The sequence below is a fragment of the Leucoraja erinacea genome, chromosome 5 (assembly GCF_028641065.1).
Source record: "Leucoraja erinacea ecotype New England chromosome 5, Leri_hhj_1, whole genome shotgun sequence".
Classification (NCBI taxonomy): Eukaryota; Metazoa; Chordata; class Chondrichthyes; order Rajiformes; family Rajidae; genus Leucoraja; species Leucoraja erinaceus.
In genome coordinates, this window is record NC_073381.1 from 53,218,128 (window position 1) to 53,241,967 (window position 23,840).

The 23,840-nt window shown below is 40.2% G+C and overlaps 1 protein-coding gene across 13 annotated transcripts in view; it reads left to right on the plus strand.

Annotated features, from left to right (window-relative positions):
- The window catches only part of LOC129697259 (protein 4.1-like), a 114,098-nt gene that overhangs the window by 78,319 nt on the left and 11,939 nt on the right, over positions 1 to 23,840 (plus strand). For 4 of the 13 annotated variants that reach the window (XM_055635616.1, XM_055635619.1, XM_055635618.1 and 1 more), the window contains exons 10-17: positions 212 to 309; positions 5,017 to 5,189; positions 5,759 to 5,916; positions 12,371 to 12,433; positions 13,247 to 13,393; positions 19,089 to 19,604; positions 21,604 to 21,732; positions 22,104 to 22,202. In XM_055635616.1, the coding sequence (XP_055491591.1) occupies positions 212 to 309; positions 5,017 to 5,189; positions 5,759 to 5,916; positions 12,371 to 12,433; positions 13,247 to 13,393; positions 19,089 to 19,604; positions 21,604 to 21,732; positions 22,104 to 22,202 (1,383 nt within the window). Of the gene's footprint in view, positions 1 to 211; positions 310 to 5,016; positions 5,190 to 5,758; positions 5,917 to 7,377; positions 8,062 to 12,370; positions 12,434 to 13,246; positions 13,394 to 18,477; positions 18,646 to 19,088; positions 19,605 to 21,603; positions 21,733 to 22,103; positions 22,203 to 23,840 lie in introns of those variants that run through there. The other 9 variants (XM_055635622.1, XM_055635623.1, XM_055635625.1 and 6 more) reach the window with 9 other exon arrangements.

The following is a 23,840-nucleotide window of genomic DNA, read 5'->3' on the forward strand; positions in this document are numbered from 1 at the left end:
ATTTAACTCTGAATGCTTTGCAGTCAAGATGAGGAAATGGAAATGCCAATTAAAATGGGGGGGGGGGGGGGGGTATAATGCATTGGTAATATAAGGAAATTTGTGATGTGATTACAGCTAAGGAGATCCTTTTTTAGGTAATGAAAAAGTAAAATAAATTTGTTTGTAAGCTTAACCGGTACTACACAATTATATATTTTTTCCTTTCCAGATAGAGCAGTTTGAAAGTACTATTGGTTTCAAGTTGCCGAATCATCGAGCAGCAAAGAGATTGTGGAAAGTTTGTGTGGAACATCACACTTTTTTCAGGTAAAGCTATTCTGTGTTTAATGTACCAGCTCAATGGTCAACAATAGGAGCCATTTTTTCAAATGACGTCGGGGTGGGACGCATTTAAACAGGGCTGTTGCACGGCTGGTCATAAGGTCAAAGGGCGTGACACACAGAGTAGATCAAGCGTTCTGGAGTACCACACGCAACACATACGTTTTTACCTGGTAAAAACCGGCAACATCACTGCTGCTCACGGACAGAGAGAAGATACAAATGTTTTTCGTGACTGACGTGCAAAAGAGCAGCGTGCTGGTGGATTGAGGGCAGGTCCTCGCCCACGACCGCCCGGGGCTCTGAACCCGAGCACCAAGGGACACTCGGGTACCCGGTGTAAGCGGCGGAAGGAGCGGATCCCTCTGGACAGCCCCCATTCTCCCCCCGGGGTCAGCGCTGTCCGCCCTCGGCCGCCCTCCGCCCCGTTTCCCCCTGTGCGGCCGCACTGTGACGGGCTATGGGCTGGCAGCGCCCTCACACTGGTGGAGCAGGGCAGTGTCTCCGGGCAATGCACACACGGGAGACAAAACCCGGCAACGTCCCCGTCAGCTGCAGCTGAGTTGGGGACAGTCTGGTTCCTCTGCCCACCCAGAGTCGCTGACCGCGCGGCACTGGCACCGGACCCCGACCCGGGGTGATTCACCCCCGAACCCCACCCCCACACGGGGTCATTCAGCGACCCACACACGGGGTGATTCACCCTCCCGACCCATACTCAGGGTGATTTCCCCCCCACACGGGGTGGTTCAACCCCGGACCCCAACCCCCACATGGGGTGATTCACCGGACCCCGAACCCCGCATTATTTCACTGCCGGGGATCGGAGGGGGGAGGAAAGAAAGTGGTGGAATATTGCGTTGGGGGAACGGGTTGTGTTGGGGGAACAGGTGAGCGATGGAATGGTGTGCTGGGGTAGCAGACCCAATGAGTCTGCACTTGGCCTAGTAATCTACTTGCAAATTAGGCTGGCCTGCTGTGGGTTTCCAACATTTTCTGTTTTCATCTTAATCGCAAAAAGTTAACTGCATTTCTCTGTAGATAATTGCTAACCTTTTCCAGTACTTCCAGCATCTACAATATTTTACTTTTCAATATCTCCGATTGAACATCCTTGCAGTTGATGAGAAAGGGATTCCATTTGAATGATCCAACTAAAAGTCGGTCGCTAAGAGTTTGAGACTTTGAGGCAGAGAGCTCCAAAGGCAACATTCCAAGTCATTGAAAAAAAAAATACACATGCAAAACACATTTTTTTAAATAGCTTGTTCTTTACACCGCCTTCTCGGAGGACACATATTTTGCATACCCTTGGTTCTTAGTTCTTGGTTCTTCGTTTTTTGGTCCTCCAAAATATTCCAAATGGAATTTAAACTGGAGGTGGTACCTCATGGTGGTACCCCATCTCCCCCCCTCCCCCACACCTCTCTACCCCTCCCCTCTCTCCTCTCCTCCACCACCCCTCTCTATCTCCCTCTCCTCACCACTTTCCCTCTCCTCCCCCTCCTCCTCCCACCCCCATCCCTCTCCCCCCACCCCCCCTTCCCTCTCTCCCCCCGCCCCCTTCCCCTACCCCTCTGTCCCCCCACCCCTCCCCCTACCCCTCCCTCCCCCCTCTTCCACTTCTCTCCCACTTACCCCATCCCTCTCCCTCCCCCACCCTCTCTCTCATCCTCCCCTCCCCCTCCCCCCCCTCTCCCCCCCTCTTCCCCTAACCCTCTGTCCTCCCCTCCCCCTACCCCTCTACCCCTCCCTCCCTACCCACTCTTCCACCTCCCTTCCTCCCCCCCACCTCTCTCTCCATTCCTCTCTCCTCCCGTACCCCACCCCTCTCTCCATCTCCCTCTCCTCACCCCTCTCCCTCACCCTGCCTGCAGTCATACACAATAATAATAAATAACAAAACATACAATAAACACAAATTAACATCCACCACAGTGAGTTCACCAAGCACCTCCTCACTGTGATGGAGACAAAAGTCTTAGTCTCTGTCTCTTCCCTCCTTGTTCTCCCTCTGCGCTGAGGCGATCCAGGCCGAAGATGCCGCTCTCCAGTCCAGCGGACCTCCGAAGTGATGTCGTCGCCGCCTCGGCTACGATTCAGGCCGCTGCCGAAAGCCTGAATGCTGTCTCTGCTTCGAGTCGGGCCGCCACAGCCTCAGCTCCGAGTCGGGCCGCTGCCGAAAGTTGGAACGTCGCCTCAGCGAGTCAGGCCGCCGCTGCCTCAGCTCCGAGTCCCGCTGCCTCAGCTCCGAGTCCCGCTGCCTCAGCTCCGAGTCCCGCTGCCTCAGCTCCGAGTCCCGCAGCCTGAAGTCAGGAAGCTGGACTTGGCTTTTCTGTCCATCTCCAATGACTCATAAGTGTCAGCTTGTTTTCTGGGAATCCTTCATGTACCAATCTTTAAAAGGAATAAAATCTGGAGGGAATGTGTGTCAAAAATAGTAATTCAAAGAATCCTACAACCCATTATGTGTATCCCAATTCATCAAACGCCATCCTCCGAATTGCAAGAGTCATGTGCTTGCACCTACACCATTCCCATGTCATACAGTGGCAGACCTGTGACAAGTATTTTTTGAGGATGCGACAAGTAAAATGGATGAAGGGAAGCCAGTGGATGTAGTGTATCTGGACTTTCAGAAAGCCTTGATAAGGTCCCGGACGGGTGACTGGTGACTAAAATTAGAGCACATGGTTTTGGGGGTAGGGTGTTGACGTGGAAAGAAAATTGGTTGGCAGACAGGAAGCAAAGAGTGGGAGTGAACGGGTCCTTTTCAGAATGGCAGGCAGTGGCGAGTGGAGTGCCGCAAGGCTTGGTGTTGAGGCCCGAACTGTTTACCATCTAAATTAATGATTTGGAAGAGGGAATTAGGAGCAACACGAGCAAGTTTGCAGATGACACAAAGCTGGGTGGCAGTGTGAACTGTGAAGAGGATGTTAGGAGGTTGCAGGGTGAACTGGACAGGTTGAGTGAGTGGGCAGATGCGTGGCAGATGCAGTATAATATGGATAAATGTGAGGTTATCCACTTTGGTGGCAAAAACAAGGGGGCAGATTATTATCTCAATGGGGTTAGGTAAGGGGGGGGGTACAGCGAGACCTGGGTGTCCTTGTTCACCGATCACTGAAAGTTGGCGTGCAGGTACAGCAGGCGGTGAAGAAAGCTAATGGAATGTTGACTTCATAACAAGAGGATTTCGGTATAGGAGTAGAGAGGTTCTTCTGCAGTTGTATAGGGCTCTGGTAAGACCACATCTGGAGTATTGCGTACAGTTTTGGTCTCCTAATTTGAGGAAGGACATCCTTGTGATTGAGGCAGTGCAGCGTAGGTTCACAAGATTGATCCCTGGGATGGCGGGACTGTCATATGAGGAAAGATTGAAAAGACTAGGCTTGAGGGGGAATCTTGTAGAAACATATAAAATTATAAAAGGACTGGACAAGCTAGATGCAGGAAAAATGTTCCCAATGTTGGGCGAGTCCAGAACCAGGGGCTACAGTCTTAGAATAAAGGTGAGGCCATTTAAGACTGAGGTGAGAAAAAACTTTTTCACCCAGAGAGTTGTGAATTTGTGGAATTCCCTTCCACAGAGGGCAGTGGAGGCCAAATCACTGGGTGGATTTAAGAGAGTCAGATAGAGCTCTAGGGGCTAGTGGAATCAAGGGATATGGGGAGAAGGCAGGCACGGGTTATTGATTGGGGATGATCAACCATGATCACAATGAATGGCGGTTCTGGCTCGAAGGGCCGAATGGCCTCCTCCTGCACCTATTTTCTATGTTTTCTGTGTCTATCAGTATAGTACTCCCGTTATACATTGACTTGATATGTTGGTAGGAAATGCTGGTTTACACTGAAGATAGACACAAAATGTTGGAGTGACTCTGCGGGACAGGCAGCATTGCTGGATAGAAGGAATGGGTGATGTTTGTGGTTGAGACCCTTGAGGAAGGATCTCTGCCCGAAACTTCACCAATTCCTTCTGTCCAGAAATGCTGCCTGTCCCTCTTTATGCATTATGTGTCTATCTACACTGACTTAACATGTGCCTACCTTGTTTATGGAGTCGTACTGTATAGAAACAGGGTCTTCAGCCCACTACGTCCAAGGGAATTGATAGATGAAGGCCTTTGGCAAGATCAACTAGTATTGTGAGAGGCCAAACTGGACATTGTATGGGTGTAATGATGGCATATGTCAAGAGAGGAACAGCCTGTAGGTCTTTGAAGACCCCATGTGCGTCTGAAGCCATGAGCTACTGACAGCATATTTAATGGATGGCGTGAAATACTCCTTGGAAAGCAGCTTATCTTAGAAGGATTTTTACAGCAGAGATGAATACGTTTTTGATTAAGGTTTTGGTTTGTGTTAAAGGTAAGGGAGTAGGCAGGATGGGGTTCAGAGGAAAATAGATCAGCTGTGATCGAATGGCAAAGCAGATTTGATGGGCTGAATGGCCTAATTCTGTTCGTATATCATATGAACTTATAACTTATAATCAAAGTGAGTGATTTTCACAACATTTTTATGACTAAAATACAATCTGCTAAAAAATCTTTTCTCTCTAGTTTTACATGTCAAGTTTCATGTTTCCATCATATCTGAACTATTATTTAATGATTAATTGGTAAGATTGAATTAGAAATGTAACTAAAAGTTTCAGTTCTGAATTTTTGCAATCATTATTTACAGGTTGCTGTCTCCTGAGCAAACACCGAAAAGCAAGTTCATGACCTTGGGTTCCAAGTTCCGCTACAGTGGGCGCACCCAGGCACAAACACGGGAGGCAAGCATCCTCATTGACAGACCCGCACCATTTTTTGAGCGTACTTCGAGTAAGCGAATGTCGAGAAGTCTTGATGGAGGTAGGTGGGAAGTGTGATCCATCCTTGGAAGGAACTATTTTCTGTTTTGTAATTTACTGGGTCTCAATTATTTTTTGAGAAATATTATGAGATATAGCTGGGACTCCACAATTCAGTTGAACCTTTGCGAAACATTTTGTAGTTATGACATAATTGGTTACAACTTCGATCATTTTTCAAACCTATATCACCATAAGCAGGATGCAACAAAGAAGCAAGATTCTTCTGCAGGTTACATGGCTTATGAATCCCGGTCTTAATAATGGCGCACCCATTCTTCTTGACTGCTATTTTTGAACAATCTGAAGACAAGAAAATGAAAGATACTTCTGCAAAGTATCTTTTCCACATTAGTATTTATCTATTGGGTGAAGTGTAGTTCCAGAGAAAACAAAGGTGACGAATGGATCTAGAGAAAGCTATTCTGATGTTTGAAAGCATTTTATTTCTCAGCGCAAATCTTTTATTTTGGAGCAGGAATAACATGTTGATCAAACCACTGTATTTGACATTTATTGAGCCTTTATCAGGCTATTATATTATAAGCCAACTTAATCTTTTTCTGACAGTTCCAGCAGGTGGCATTAATGAAGTGGGTCTGCAGCAAGAATCTTCCTGTTTAGGTTCAACAGCAGATGGTGTTAAAACGGAAGCAGATGAGTTGGCAATAAAAGATATAACCACTTCTTTGAAAGCCTCACAGCTGGAAATGCCTGTGGAAACAAAGGTACTATATTTTTATTAATAGTTTTCACTGATGGGAGTAATATTGTAAAGCTGATGATTGAGAGTATATTAGAAGACATGCATATAGTTGAGGTCTTCCATCCGCTCCTACCTGCCAAATAATTTGTAGCTGCATTGGCCAAATAGTATTTTAATAATTATTTCTTGGAGAAACAAGAAAATAATTATAGCAATGCCATGTCCTCCATGGAGAAAGAAATATTTGACGTTTTTATTCATTAAATAGGCAATGTTTTTCTGCATACGCATGCTATACTTTGTCCTCTGAACTTTAATGCACTAACTATAACTATACAGAATTGGAAAATGGTATCATTTGGAATGGGCTTGCTGGCCAAGCTAGAATTGATCACAGAGTTGTAAGGTAATGAATGATGGTCTGCAAACAAGCAATCCATTCCTGCTTTCAGATTTGTCAAAAATATTATAGAATAGTCTTTTCAGTTCTCTGCATTATTTATTTACATAGTTAAAATGTGTAACTAATTGAATTTTAAAATATATGAATGTAAATGTTGAAAATAAATGGAGATATTTTTGATTCGGTGTCCTGATGCACAGAAGGCCAAGTCGAATGAATATTGGAAAATCTGTTTGTCAGAACACACACCTTTTGAAGTAGCTTGACTAAATTTGTTTCATTTTAATTAATGGCATGTCAATTAGGTGTATGTTTCAGCCTATGTAATGTTGTTATTCGATGCACTTAAGTGTTTCTGGATATGTGTAGAGGAAAAGTAACTTGTAGTTGATCTGTTTTGTTATAATCAAATTACACTATATTATGTCACAATTTAAGAATAAGGAGTAGGCCATTTAGGACTGAGATGAGGAAAATCTTTTTCACCCGGAGAGTTGTGAATCTGTGGAATTCTCTGCCACAGCAGGCAGTGGAGGCCAATTCACTGGATATATTCAAGAGAGAATCGGATATGGCTCTTGGGGCTAACGGAATCAAGGGATATGGGGAGAAAGCAGGAACAGGGTACTGATTTTGGATGATCAGCCATGATCGCATTAAATGGTGGTGCTGGTTGGAAGGGCCGGATGGCCTACTGCACCTATGTTCTATGTTTCTATATTCAGAATAGTTAAAGTTAATATAATGCAGAAATGTAATAAAACCATGCTTTCCAAATTTAATTAAATACTCTGTTTGAAGAAAATGCTGTAAATTCAATTGTTTTAAATTTTAATTTGAGTAGATCCATGGTAGGAGAGATAAGTAACCATGCAGAAAATTATTGTGCAAAATGTCTTGCTTATTTCTGTGTTGTTTACCCTATTCATCTTGTAAAAGCTAATGTTGTTGGCCTCCATTCATTGAAATGTGCAGCACTTCCTGTATGACTTTCTGACTAATATTTCTCTTCTTTTTGTTTCCTTTGCCCTCTTCCTTCTGGCACATTAACATATATGCACGATCTGGGTTTAATTTTAGTTCCACAACATTTGTCCACCATCTCCTACATATTCTAACTATTCCCTCTCACCTAATCTCTTTCCCATTCTTGAGACAGATTTTCTGTCTGACATTTCGGAAGATAGTGCTTTTTCAGCTGGTGAATTAGACCAAGAATATACTTCGGAGTCTATTTCTACCACTAACAGTTTATGCACAGCACTCCCAAACAATGAACCAGGATTAACATCTCATTATCCTGTTCCTGTCTTTACCACCGCCTCTCAGTGTTCCAGTCTTGCAGTACAGGATCGGAAGGAAACAGAAATTGAATCCACTACTGCAAGAAAGGCATTTTGTTTTGCATTTCTTAATCTATATAAATGTCTTCCTCCCAAATTTCCGTCATTGCTTGATGAGGATGGGTACATCAGCTTTCCCAGCCTTCCTGACTACTATGTTGCTTTGATTCCACCAAGCTTTCAAAAGTACATCCCCATTACATCTCCATCCCTTATTCCATCCATCATCCTTATCTTTGTGCTGCTTCTGTCTGCATCCCAGTCTGTCCCTTTTTCATTGGCCCTTTCCCTTCCCCTTGCTTTGTCCCTCTGTTACCTGGAACCTAAGGCGACTACATTATATGCCTCTTATGACAATGACCTGAGTGAGAAAGCAGAGGAAGAGGTGTGTAATTTTGCCACTTAATGTGTGGCATTTAACAAGTTTTTAAATATGATATTAAAAGATTTTTTAAGTTCTTTATGCCTAGGAAGTTATGACTATTTTAACTGGAGTTGAATATTGTACTCTGGGGTCTGAAGTATCATTCACTTTCTCTCATTCCATTATTAACAAAAGTGCTTTCTAATTTGTAGTTCCTGAATACACTGAATTCAGATTGTATCCAATAAATTTGTGAGGTGGGGAGCTTTTATAGTTGATGTGGACACTATTTGATCTGTAAACATTTTCCACCTATTTTACTAAAATTGAACTTAAACATGTGTTTATCACATTGAGATTTGTTACTTTTGCCATTTTTTTTAAAGGAACGTTTGATACAAAAGACTATTTTACTGTTATTTTTACAATCCATGTTCTCGGGGTATTTAAATCTAAATGTTATTAGTTATTTATGTTATGACATCGGATGGAAGCTGCATACCTTATGTGCAATGACAATAAAATATATTATTATTATTATTATTATTATTAAAATCAAATTAGTTATTTGTAATTTGTGGAACTAACATGGCAGTTATAAAGCTGATGGTAATCTTCCAGCATCAAGAGTAACTTTCACTTTTGTCCATTTCCATTTTCATCTACTTCCTGTCTACTGTACTTGACTTAAATATTTGATAGTTAATTTGGAAATTTGCAGCCACCCACAGTGGCAACTGGGTTATTTGGGTCCTATCAATTTCCAATGGACAGTTTGAATTAATGCATGGAGGCGGCACATATTTGAATGCAATTCCAAATAATGGCCTTCAAAATTTCTCATGGCCACAACTTGAACATTAATATATATTTGTTGGTGTCTAAATTCTAACTTTATTTGTGATCATGTCTTATTAAGAATAGGCTTCTCAAAGCAGCTGTATCATTGAATACGTCCATAGCTGATTCAGTCTAAACTTTGACAACTGCCCCCCACTTGTCTCTGGCATAGGTCACATGTCTGTCAATCTCTGCTTTGAATATACTTAAGGGCTGTCCCACCGCGGCGACCTAATTGGTGAGTTTAGAAGAGTTTGCCCTCGACTCGTACTTGCAGCATGGTCTACACGAGGTCCTAGGAGGTCTTTGTAACTCTCCTTCATGCTCGAGAGTAGTCCCCAAGTACTCGACGCCTCAGCTAGGTCGCGACGTATTTTCCAATATGTTGAAAATTACCCACAAGTAAAAAAGAGTTGCCATGGAAAAAATTGATATTTCTTTACTCGTAGATTCGTAGTAGGTCGGCATGTTATCCGTAGGTAATTGAAGGTAGTCGTAGGTAGTCTTCAACATAGTCGAAGGAGGTCTTCTACTTAGTCGAAGGAGGTCTTCAACATGACACTTTTTCATATTCTCCTAAAGTCTTCTAAACTCGCCAATTAGGTCACCAGAGTGGGACAGCTCGTTTAGTGACTGCTTCTGCAATTCTCTGGAATGGAAAATTCTGTATATTTGCAACCTTCTGAGAGGAGAAATTCTTTCTCGTGTCCTCAAATCTTCTTATTCTAAAATGATGCCCCAAGTTCAAGATAACTTTACCAGGAGAAATACCCTCAGCAGCCACCCTCAATCTTACATAATATCAGTCCTCATTTTTTAAAATTCCACTATTTTTTCAGTTTACTCGATGTTCCCCAGTCAACACCCTCCATTCCAAGAATCAACGTATTGAAATTTATCTGCGATGTCAAAAACAGCATAAAAGCAAAAAAAAAGGCCAATAATATTGCGAAAATTAGTGGGAAAATTAGTGGGAATAGAAGATTGGTTAGATGGCAGAAGGCAAAGAGTGGGAATAAAGTGGGATTTTTCTGGTTGGCTACTGGTGTCGGTGCAGAGGTCGGTGTTGGGCCTACTACTTTTCATGTTGGCCAAATTTGCGGATGGTACGAAGATAGTTGGAGGGGCTGGTACTGTAAAGGAAACGGAGTCTGCAGAAGGACTTTGACAGATTGGAAGAGTGGGCGTACAAGTGCCAGATGGAATACAGTTTAGCAAAGTGTGCGGTCATGTACTTTGGTAGTATGAATAAAGGCACAGACTTTCGAAATGGGGAGAGGATTCAGAAATTAGAGGTGCAAAGGGACTTGGGAGTGCTGGTGAAGGATTGCCAAGAAGGGGTTCAACCCGAAACGTCAACCATCCTTCTATCCAGAGATGATGCCTGTCCCGCTGAGTTACTCCAGCTTTTTGTGTCTATTTATAGGTTGAATCAGTAGTAAGGAAGGCAAATGCAATGTTAGCATTCATTTCAAGAGAACTGCAATATAAAAGTGGGGATGTAATGCTGAGGCTTCGCAAGGCATTGGTCAGACTGCAATTGGAGTATTGGCAGCAGTTCTGACATCCAAATCTGAGGAGAGGTGTGCTGGTGTTGGAGACGGTCCAGAGGACGTTTGAGAATAATCCCAGGGATGATGTTTTAATGTATGATTAGCATTTGATGCTCTGGGCCTGTACTCATTGGAGTTTAGAAGGATGAGGGGGGAATCGCATTGAAACTTGTTGGATAATGAAAGGCCTGGATAGAGTGAATGCGGGGAGGATGTTTCCACAAGTGGGAGAGTCTAGGACCAGAGACCATAGCCTTAGAATAAAAAGACGTGCTTTTAGAAAGGAGATGAGGAGGAATTTCTTTATTCACAGGGTGGCTGTGGAGGCCAGGTCTTTGCAGGTCTTTAAAGTGGAGATTGATGTTCTTGATTAGTAAAGGGAGAAGGCAGGAGAATGGAGTTGAAAGGGAAAGATAGGTCAGCCATGATTGGCAGAGCAGATATGCTAGCCGGATGGCCGAATTCTGCCCCCATGACTGATCAACTTACGAAGTACATTTGATTCACTTCATCCAAGTCATCAATATAGGTTATAACAATTGATGCTTAAACTGAGCTCTGAGGCACCTGACTATGCACTAACGATCCATTAAAAAGTGATCAATTTAGTTTAGTTTAAAGATACAACGTGGAAACAGGCCCTTCCACCCATCGGGTCCGCGCCGAACAGCAATCCCCGCATATTTACACCATCCTACACCCACTAGGGACAATTTTTACATTTACCAAGCCAATTAACCTACAAACCCGTACGTCTTTGGAGTGTGGAAGGAAACCGAAGATCTCGGAAAGCACCCACGTAGGTCATGGGGCGAGCGTTCAAACTCTGTACAGACAGTATCCGTAGTCAGGATCGAACCCGGGTCTCCGGCGTTGCATTTGCTGTAAGGCAGCAACTACCGCAGCGCCGCTGTGACTGCCCAACTGTAACTGTTTTCTGATAATTGACAAGTTCCATATCCATACTAATATATTATCCCCAACCCCTACATTCTTGTGAAAGTAGTTGATTATGTGGTACCTTTATCTGTCCTACTTGGTATCTAAAGATATATCAACTTGTTCCCTTTTATGCACCGTTTGTTCAATCTCAAAGAGCTCGAGCAAATTTATCAAAAGTGATTTGCATTTCATGAATCCATGTTGCTGTATGTTTTTTCTACCTGTCCTACAATTAATACTTCAAGTATGCATTTTAGCATTTTCCCCGATGATGGACTTTAGGCTAACTGGCTTGTGGCTTCCTACTTTATCTCTCTTCAAGAGTTGTTACATACACCGTTTTCTAATCCTTTGGAACCTCACCAGAATCTAGGGAATTTTGGAAGGTTGCAATCAACTCATCACTATCTCCACAACCACTTACTCTTTGCAAGCCATCAGCTTCATGCTTTGGCCTTGTTAGTTTGCCTAATATTTGTTGTAAGTTCCTTCTTCCCTAAAGCTCTTTAAATATCTATTATCATTGTGATACTTTTTGTGTCTTCTATTTTGAGCAATAATCCAAAATTATTATTTAGAATTTCTGCCATTTCTCTAATAAGTGATCTTTTCAATATGAAACAATTGCAGCTGTAAATTGCGTAAATGTTAAAAGCACTTATACCATTTTTAATTATTGTGTGTTTTGAAAGTTTGGGTAGGAAACTATTACCACTGTAGAGGCAAGTGAAATATGCAAAATCCATTTAAGATTGTTATTGATTGCTTATAATTGTTTTCTTATGAACAGTTAAGGAATAATAACTTATTTTTGTAACTTGCTGAATGCATACAGACAGAACAGGATGAAATAACACCACGAAAGGAAAAGGTTGAAGCAACTTAATATATTCACTCTTTATCCCATTTCAATTATTTTGGCTTTGGATGTTTAGAATGCCATGTGGGATGTTTTCCTAATTTTCAGTTTTAGTGCCTGCACATATATTTAATTTATTTTTATGTTGGATTTTTTTCTATCCATTTCACAGAATAACTCATTGAGCATAGAAGGCGAAAGTATTTATGTCAGACATAGCAATTTAATGTTGGAGGTTGGTATAAACTAAAAGCATTGCTGCTGATGCATTGCACTGGATGACCTTTCACTAGCAGGCTGTCACTGAATTTTGCATGCAGTGCATGGGAATGGAACTGCTTTCTACAACTCCCCAAGTCACATTTCACAAATTCTGTGCTTGTTGGGACTAGTTCAGAATTTTGGCATGTAGTAAGGCTGAAACTTAATGGAAGGTAGAACTAAAAGTATTTCACTGTGGTTATATTTGGTTAAATGAGCACATTTACTAACCAGGAATACTGCATACGGGTAAATAGACTTAATTGACTTCCTGCATCAACTGTACAAATCTTGCAATTTTACCTAATTATAATATTTACTAAAATCATGCACTCCAGGTTTAATGCTAGATGTGATTTCAAACACCTTGTCTCACTGAATATCTTATTTTTAAATATACAATTAATTATTTTGATGTTTAACATAAACTATTTCTTAAAATTTATAATAAGCACAAAGTCTACTTCACAGACAAACATAATTTTAAAACGACTTAGATTTTTTTCTGAAATATTTTCTGTTTCAGAACAGGTTATTTATTACTAAAGGTTCAGAGCCGCCAATATAATTTTTGAAGGCTGGCGTCAGTAGGTACCTGCCATTTGGTGGTATTGTTGTTGGGCAAATAATTCTAACCCGTTTCATTACTATCCCAAACAATCCAGTACACTGCTTTCAATTAAGAATCAATTTTTCAGTGAGCCTTGGTATTCCCGTTTCAAATGTTTCCACTAATTTAGTTTTGATCTATTGTCTCATTCTTATTGTGCACATGTGTAAAAATTAGGACCGTGATAAAACCCAGGAGGATCTATTGAAACATCAAGCTAGCATTAGTGAACTAAAACGCAGTTTCATGGAATCCACATCGGAACCGCGTCCAAATGAATGGGAAAATCGGTTGACTAAACCCTTGTTACTGCAAACAGAAGGGGTATGTGTTAGAAGTAGAATCTCAGGATATAATTATAGACATGATCCTTCATAATGTTTACATTTCTGTAACTTGTAAATCTTCATCAATAATAGAGGAATCTCATAAATTATTTTCAATGCTTGTATCAGCATTAACAAAGTGACAATATTAATTAAATCTTTTTCAATGTTTTTGTATCTGTAGATAGTTGAATTAATAACACGATTAGAGATGGTTCAATCTATCAGCCATTATGGAGAAGCAATTGTAAAGTTACCAAGGTTGGGAATTAATTATTCCAGGGTACTTCAGCTTTAGAAGAGAGAAAAAATGGTAAATGGTAAAGATAGTGTTGATTGTAAATTATGAGATAAAGGCAAAAGAGAGGAGAATCTTGGCTCAGAAGATCGAGTAGAAGAATTTGTTTAAGAAATAGTAGGCCCAGCAACCATTTGTAAGAACTTTCTTTAGCCCCCCCCCCCCCCCCCCCCCCCCCCCCCCCCCCCCAATAATCATGGGACTTTAATATTTATACAGATGTGAAATTATTTAGTTTCTTCAGAAATCGAGGCCTTAGATCTAAACAAAGCAAGCTATAAAGTATTTGGTGGATTCATTTTGGTGGATTGGGAAATGGCATTAAAAGGGATGACGGATAATAGCCCTTTAAAGATTAAAAAATTAAAGAGAAAAATTGGTCAAACTATGCCTGATGAGCTAAGGTAGAATATTGTATTAGATCAATAGAGTGGTCAATCTCTGGAATTCTTTGCCACAGAAGGTAGTTGAGGCCAGTTCATTGGCTATATTTAAGAGGGAGTTAGATGTGGACCTTGTGGCTAAAGGGATCGGGGGTATGGAGAGAAGGCAGGTACAGGATACTGAGTTGGATGATCAGCCATGATCATATTGAATGGCCTACTCCTGCACCTATTTTCTATGTTTCTATCAAAGCAAAATGCTTGTAAAGTTGCCTAAAAGACTGAGAATTGGAAAATGATGGAATGGGCAGGGCAAATATAGGAGCAATCTGAATAGAAACAAAACAGGCTACAAAAAAAATCCTACATTTGGGTAAAAAAGAGATGAACATAAATTAATATGGGCATTTTATGGACTAAGATTAAGACATGAAAACAGACTACAAGCTTTTCGAAATAATGAAGAATAACCAAGCTAAAGAGATATGAAGCTGAATGAAATTTGCATTAATTCTAAAATAATATTGAAGAAATTCTTGAAACTTAAAGTAGGAACTAATGTTGACTTTCAGAAACCCTTTGATTAACCCCCCACCCCCCAATAGAATAGCAATATTGTGAATAGCAATATGTCGATCAAGGATTAGCTGACAGACTAAGAATAAATTGGATAATTTATAGTTTGAAAGGCTGTAACTAGTGAGATACTGCAGTGATTGGTGCTGTGGTCCCAGTTGTTCACAATCTATACTAATGGGGTTGGATGAGGAGACCAAGTGTAATAGATTCAAGTTTACTCATGATGCAAAGCTGGGTGGCAATGTGAGTTCCGAGGAGCATGCAAAGAAACTTCAAAATAATGACGTCAGTGAATGAACAGTCCTGACAGACAGAATGTAACATGGAAAATTGAGGTAATCCATTTTAGTAGAAAAATGGAAAGGCAGATTAATTATGAAAGACAAAGATGTTGGTGTTCAAACAAATCTGGATGAATGAATAAAAATCACTGAAAACTATTGCAAGGTGATTTGCAAGAGTCTGGAGACAACTTGCTTAAATGTTATAGGACATTTACAGGATTGCATCTGGAATATTGCATCTGGGTCAAGTTTCCCTATTTGTTGAAGGAATTACTTTTGATAGAGATGAGTGCAGCACACATTTTCTACACTAATTCTGGAAATGCCGGATTTGTTTTATGAACAAAGATCAAGTATGTTCTCAAGTTGGAATGATATGTGATCTCATTGAAATCTGCAAAATTCTTAGGGTGCATGATAATCCCCCCTGGCCATGGTTTCATGGGGTCACAGACTCGCTTTAAGGGATTGGACAGAGGAGGTGTTGATTAATCTTTCACAATTGCTGCCATACAGGGACTCAGTTGCTGAATATATCCAAGATAGCAATTAATAGGCATTTATATTTTGTGGGAATTAAGGGATGGGATTATAGAGGGAAGTGGCAATGAGTTAAAGATCTTCCTGAATAGCGAAATAGCCGAAGGGACGAATGACTCATTTTTGTTTGCAGTTAGGTTTTATGTTTAATTAGTGCAAAAGAACATTTTAAACTTGCTTAAGTTGCTTGCATATTTATATTGTATAACACTTCAGCATAGATGATTAAAGCTCCTTAAGAACCTTGAACTGCAATCATCCATCTTACAAAATCCCCAAATCTTAAGGTTGAAATCCTGTTTCCATCGATTAGCCTTGTTTGATGGATTCATCAGATTTCTCATTTGTCATGTAAATCCAGCATTAATCATCTGACAAGCAATAAATAGAAGAAATGGGTTTTCCATGCTGCTGAAGAAATCCTTGTGGTGCAAGAAATTTTCATTTCTTTAAGGTAATTATTTTGCTTGATTGCATTGATTCATGGGGGTCAAAAAGTGAGCATAAAAGTCCAACATCGCAAAGGTGAAGGAGTTTAAAAATAGAGATTGTGTTGCAAATGTACAGGTTGCTGTTATTGAGGCTGACCTGGAATATTGCATATAGTTTTGGTCCCCTCACCTAAAGTCAAGTCGAATTTATTATCATATACACACGTAGAGTGAGGTACAGGTACGATTAAAAAATTACTTTAAGATATTGTTTAAAATGAGATATAGTAACATTGGAGGCTGGACAAAGGAGATTCACCAGGCTACTTCATGGGTTAAGAGTTGTTCTACCAAGAGAGACTATATAGTTTTGGCCTATATTCCTTGTTCAGAAGAATGATGATGAACTTATTCAAACATGTAATATCCCAAAAGGGCTTGACAGAATGGATATTGGGATGTTTTCATAAATTGTAGACTCAAACAAGATATGTAGTCATTTCTTGCAGAGGGTGGAATTTTCTGAACCATCAGTTGGTGCAAAATGAGAAATATTTAAAGTGAAGTTAGATAAATGTATAATAGATTGAGCAACATGGAAAAATGGCACAGAAGAGAAGTTGAGGCCAGAATGGATCAGACATGATTATATAACAGGGCGATGCAGGGCTGGTAGCTTACTTGAAAAGCCTGATAGCTTAGTTTAGTTTAGGGATGCAGTGGGAAACAGGCCCTTCGGTCCTTCGAGTCCGCACCAATCAGCGATCCCCGCAGATTAACACTATCCTGCAAACACTAGGGACGTTTTTTACATTTATACCAAGCCAATGAACCTACAAATCTGTACGTCTTGAGTGTGGAAGGAAACCAAAGTTCTCAGAGAAAGCCCACGCAGGTCACGGGGAAAATGTCCAAACTCCGTATAGACAAGCATCTGTGGCTAGGGTCGAACCTGGGTCTCTGGCACTGCAACTCTTCCGCTGCACCACTGTGCCATCCAAACTGCTTCCTGCTGCCCCTGTTCTCTTGCGTATATGTGTATGGCAGTGTCCAATCAAGTTAACTGAGCAATATTATAAGAGAAGCTTCAGCAAAACAGGAATTCTTAAGAAACAGAAACACGGAATGGCAAATGCGGGTTAATATGCAAAAGGACAAAGTAGCAGAGTAACTCAGCAGGTTAGGCAGCATCTTTGGAGAACATGGATAGGTGACATGATTGGATGAGTTGCTTCTTCAGACAAAGGGGCTCGGCCAGAAACGTCACCTATCCATCTTCTCCAGTGATGATGCCTGACCTGCTGAGGAATTCTTAAGAGTTTAGTCAGTTGGCTTCACAATGTATCTTGGGAGTATAGTCGACTTGCAAAAAAATATTTTGTGCTTCCAGCAGTCTGAATGTCAGACTTATGGCTAATTATGTACCGAGGCTGTGTTAAGTGCCCAAATATAGTAGTGCATTTCCTGCTGTAAGTTTGCCTACAAATACGGATATTTCCAAGGGCCCATATGTGGTTCCCATGGCAGATCAGCATCCACTGCATGTGGCAGCTGTTCCATCTAACCTTGGTGTCTCATGTTACAAAGGTGACCAACATTGAATTTCTTGGTTAAAAACCCATCACTGATTATGTGAAAAGTATTTTTTAAATATTTAATTTTGATCTATTGAGGTTGACTTGCTTAAGAGTAAATGCATTAATTTGCATTCACTCTGAAGGTGATCATCAATGAATCAATGCCATGTCTTTTGTTTGCATGTCTCATGTGTTCTATGCTCTGTATGGGCTTGCATTAAGCAGTCCTTGCATTTTAAAATCCTCATGTGGTTTTAAACCCTTATGGTCTTGTCCCTTTCTATCTCTGTATGTACCCTCCTACTAAAAAGCCTCTGAACTAACTACTCATCAATTATGGCCTCCTGGATCATATGCCATTGAAACCTATCTTATTGACTATGCATTTGGCCATTGCTAATGTCTACATTTGGTTTGCTGTCAAATTTTTAAATGTTTGTAAAAGCACTTTGGGATGCTTTGCTTGCTACAATAAAAGCTCCATGGAATTGTAATTTGTTTATTGCTTTAGAAACATTAGTCTTCACTGGATTTGGTCTTCTCCATAGATTTTCTAGAATAATCACCTCTTGTAAAGATTTAAATGTTTTGCGTAGCTACAATTTACTGCTATAATTTTTCATGAAACAGTAAAGCTTTTCGCAAATGCTCAGTACTTGGATATAAATGATTTCCAACAGCTGCAAAAAACTACATTAAGTATAATAAATTGGAGTTATTTTGTATTGTCTGATATTAAAGAATAAGTTTTAGTGGTTTAATATTTACCCCCATTTTTGAAAATGTAGCAATGAACTGCAAGATATTTGATTCTAAGCTGATCAGCTTTGTTTAGAGATGTATGCAAATATTCAGCAATGCTTTATTTTTGTTATGAAACATCTGCCTGCATGTTTTGCCTACAGATAACGGAACAAAGGGTAGGTGGCGTAATTTCTCTTGTCTAAGATTTTTATCTTAATTTTTATTCTCAATTTTCTAACTGCATAGAGCTTAGAAGAGGAGATAACATCGCTTTTACTTAGTAAAGAAAGCTTCTCAACAGGCTTGGTGGCCTCCTTCTCGTCTACTGTTTCTCAGGCATTAGAGGATGCTGGGTTGAAAGAAAAAGCTGCTGCTGAATCTGTTTCTCTCATAGACTCCAAGCAGCTACCTGAGGTGCTTTTAGAATGGACTTTATGATCAGTAATTATAAGTCACAGCGTGTTTCACATACTACCTTGATTTGCTTTGCATGTTCATAGTTTTATGCCATTTTTATTTATTTTCTCTTCATGGCTGTACAATAATTAGTCATAACAATGCATTTATATGAGGTACTGATGTGTTGCAGCAATTTCACTTGCCATCATTGATATTTCCTATAAATGAATGGTAAAGAGTGGCTACTTATTGTCCTCAAGTTTGTTTACAGAGCAGAAGGCTTTTATTTTTGCAGAAGCTGGAGCTATGCCCGGGTGTTCTTTGTTCGAGAAACCCATCAGAGCATAGCTTCAGTCATTATTGTTTTGTTTACTGTTATCACCCTTTAAGTTTGCACGATTGTATTTTATATTTCTTGCCTCATTTGTTTTGTTTTCCCATTCATTTTCTTTGTGTAGACTTCAGATGAGAATCAGAAATCCGAGATGGAGGAGCAGGCAGAGGTTATAGTAGAAGAAGCAATAGTGATTGAAGAGGTAAAGAGTGCACCCGGCCATTCAAAAGTAAAACTTGAAAGCCCTGTTGAAAACAGCTCAATTGTACCCCCTGTTGAGTTGGCAGCAAAAGAGAGTAATGTCTCATCCTCTGATAGCCGTAGTGACAGTGAGGAAGAGGCAGAATACCACCCACAGACCAAGGAAGGAGAAAATGTAAAGAGAGACCAAAATGAATGTAAGACACTGACTACAGTAGCAATGGATTCTGAGATTTCAGTAACAGATATTGAAGAAGTGCATTTTCCTGTTACTGTGGTACATAAGATGCAGGATGTTCTGGAAGAAGATTTGCAAGAAATGCAAAATGGAAAATTGCAGGAAGCAAAGCAAGAGCATGAAGATATCAATCCCAAACTAAATGGAGATGTTTCGTTTATTGATAGTGATGCTATGCCAGAAGTTGTTTGTTACGCAGAGGTAAATCTTCACAGCATTTGAGTCAGAAATAAATGTTAATGTATTAAAGTCCTCTCCAGTATACAATGCCCTCCATAATGTTTGGGACAAAGACCCATCATTGATTTATTTGTGTCTGTACTCCACAATTTGAGATTTGTAATAGAAAAATCACATGTGGTTAAAGTGCACTTTGTCAGATTTTATTAAAGGTCATTTTTATATATTTTGGAAATGTCAGCAGTGTTTATACATAGTCCTCCCCCCCCATCCCCATTTCAAGGCTCCATAATGTTTGGGACACGGCAATGTGATGAAAATGAAAGTAGTCATGTTTAGTATTTTGTTGCATGTCCTTTGCATGCAATGACTGCTTGAAGTCTGCGATACATGAACATCACCAGTTGCTGGGTGTCTTCTCTGGTGATGCTCTGCCAGGCCTGTATTGCAGCCATCTCTAGCTTATGCTTGTTTTGTGGCTCGTCCCCTTCAGTTTTCTCTTCAGCATATAAAAGGCATGCTCAATTGGGTTCAGATCGGGTGATTAACTTGGCCATTCAAGAATTGACCATTTTTTAGCTTTGAAAAACTCCTTTATTGCTTTAGCAGTATGTTTGGGATCATTGTCTTGCTGTAGAATGAACCGCCAGCCAATGAATTTGTTTGAACTTGAGCTGATAGGATGTGTCTATACACCCGAATTCATTATGCTACTACCATCAGCAGTTGTGTCATTAATGAAGATGTGAGCCAGTACCGTCAGCAGCCATACATGCCCAGGCCATAACACCCCCACCACCGTGTTTCACAGATGAGGTGGTATGCTTTGGATCTTGGGCAGGTTCTTCTCTCCTCCATACTTTGCTCTTCCCATCACTCTGATATAAGTTAATCTTTGTCTCATCTGTCCACAAGACCTTTTTTTCCAGAACTGTGGTCGCTCTTTTAAGTACTTCTTGGCAAACTAACCTGGCCATCCTATTTTTACGGCTAACCAGTAGTTTGCACCTTGCAGTGTAGCCTCTGTATTTCTGTTCATGAAGTCTTCTCCGGACAGTGGTCATTGACAATTCCACACCTGACTCCTGAAGAGTGTTTCTGATCTGTCGGACAGGTGTTTGGGGATTTTTCTTTATTATGAGATAATTCTTCTGTCATCAACTGTGGAGGTCTTCCTTGGCCTGCCAGTCCCTTTGCGATTAGTAAGCTCACCAGTGCCTTCTTTCTTCTTAATGATGTTCCAAACAGTTCATTTTGGTAAGCCTAAGGTTTGGCTAATGTCTCTATAACAGTTTTATTCTCGTTTCTCAGTCTCATAATGACATATTTGACTGTCATTGGTACAACTTTGGTCCTCATGTTGATAAACAGCAATAAATGTTTCCAAAGGTAATGGAAAGACTGGAGGAAAGACCAGGTGCTGAGCTCTCTTATACCTGCATTAAGGAGTCAATTAAACACACTTTAGCAATTACAAATGCCCATGAAGCCTTGTGTCCCAAACATTATGGTGCCCTGAAATGGAGGGATTATGCATAAACACAGCTGTAATTTCATCATGGTGAAATCAAAATGTTTAACAATTTGTAGAGTACAGAGGCAAATAAATAAATTATGGATCTTTGTCCAAACATTATAGAGGGCCCTGTATACTGCCTCTTTTCCTGGTCTGTCGGGTTTTCTGGAACAATTTCAATTCACTTAAATTCAGTAAGATTATCTTTTTGCTCCAAAATAGACAAACCTCTCTGCCTGCTTCACTCTTGATTTCTGGCTGCCTTCCTTACACTGGATGTCTGGGCTGCCACCATACCCTTTCTCTATATTAATCCTTTTTATTGAAGTGTAAACTAGTTGTACTTTTTTCCATGTTTTATGTCATGCTATCTGTTCTAATATAAACATCTTGTCTTTTTCCATCTGCCTATTTATGGTGCAAATCTTTTCATTTTAGTTTTCTCGGGTTTTGGAGTTTCAGTTGAGTTGCAATCTGTTATTTACTTGCCTTTCTGTTTGATAGCCTCCTGTAGTAAAGACTGAAATGGTGACAATCTCTGATACTGTCAGTCCTGACAAGACTGAAATTGCAACAAAAGAAGTTCCAATTGTTCAAACAGAAACTAAAACCATTACATATGAAGCTGCACAGGTAGACATATTTTACTGATGTAAATGGTAAACTGGTTGCAAATGTGTGAATACCATGGATATTATAGCTTTTAGATTCCACTCTCTTCTTTCCCCCCCAAAAATAATTTATTCCATAGTATTTAATCATAAAATTGAGTCATTGTTTATTAAAAAATGTAAATTTAAAACTATAACTTCCACATTTTGTTGATGTATCTTCAAATTGGAATTCATAACTTAAAATATGAATCAAAATATTGGTCAGCAATATTGATTCTCTTCTGGGTGAATTGCATTTTAGTTTTTTTCTCATGAAAGGAACTTTCTTAATCAAATTGAAAATAGTAACTATTAACATCTTTGTTATTTCTTATAAATGTATTACTTTAGGGTGATGGCAGTGGAGACAATGATCCTGGTGTCCTGATGAGTGCTCAGACAATAACTTCTGAATCTTTTTGCCAAACCATGACAACCCAGATTACCAAGGTATATAATAAGTGGTATTAGTATCAGTATTTGTTCTCTCTAATAAAGTGAGCCTCTTTTTGTTTTCATGCATGCAAGTAAATTGCCATAATTAATTTACACTGCTTTTCTCCATCCATCAAATTTCATTACTGAAATTAGCTGATTTTCAACTACTTTTCATTGCTTTGATTTGTATTACTTTAATTAGCTGTAGCACCTCATTTTACGGCATTGGATAATTTAAAAAACAAATTAATGGCACAAATATTTTGTCTTAAAGTAAAGTAATGTAATACAACTATAGAATAGTATTTTAGAATGTAAGATCTTTTATTTCAAATATGCTTTATTAATAAAATTGCAAATGTGTAATAGTATACATAGAACGATATAGAACCGGAATAGGCCTTCGGCCCATGATGTTTGAGCCAACCATGATATCAAGTTAACTAATTCCATCTATTTGCACATGATCCATGTCTCTCCACACCTGCTTACCCTGTGACAGCAATCCAATGACAACAATAAATAGATTAAGGAGTGTTACTGATCACCGCATCTGTGTGAATGGGCTGGGTTAAGTTGCTGGTGAGATTGATGCCGAGGCACTTGAAACTTGACCATCTCTACAGCAACTCCATTGATGAGGACAGGGTTGTGTTCAACACCTCGCTTCCTTGGGCTCACAGCCAACCCTTTCATCTTGTCATTAAGTACTAAATTATTGTTTTGACACTAGGTCAACAACTATGGTATTATCGAGGAACCTAAAGGACAAGTTAATGTTATATTGGGCCACACATGAGGATAGAAGGAGTAGAGCAAGGAACTGAGCAGACAACTCTGAGGGGCGCCAGTATTGAGGGTCAATGTGGAGGATATGTTATGACCAATTCTAACTGATGGAAGCGAGTTGCAGACAGAGACCAAAAGGCCAACTTCCAGAAGTTTAGCCATTAACTTATTCGGCATTATAGTTCTGAAGGCTGAGCTGCAGTCAATGTATAGCATCCTGACATGGGTGCACTTGTTGACAAGGTGGTCCACGATTGAATGTAGTGCAAGAAAGATGGCATTCTCTGTCGATCTACATTCCATGCATGCAAATTGCAGGGGTCTTAATTCTCAGAAAGACTGACGCAAATGTGGGCTATTCCCAGACTTTCAAAGCAGTTCATTATAGTTGATGTTCAAGCTGCGAGATGATAGTCACTGAGACGGGTCACTTAATTTTTCTTTGCAACTGGTAAGATGGGAGGTTACCTTGAAGCAGATGGAGACGGTAGGCAGTGGAAGTAAAAATCCTGGGAGACTGTGAGCAAGTTGATTAATGCATGCATCATTTCAGAACAATTTCCAAGTACTCCAGCTTAGGTGACTGGCCACTTTTCCAATATGTATTCCCCTGTGAAAGCAGATCAGACTTTCCCTGACACACAGATGCATTATACAGAGCCATCGGGGCTTTAGGGACACGCCTAGGTGGAGCTTTGTCTGCCTGATCAAAATGGGCATAAGGCATTCCGACCTTGAGAAAAATACTCTTAACTATCCTGTCTATGACTCTCAAAAATTTATTAACTTTATGCATCATAATTCTTAGTACAATAAGGCATATGAGCAGAATTAGGTGACTTTGCCATGATTGGGTGGCAG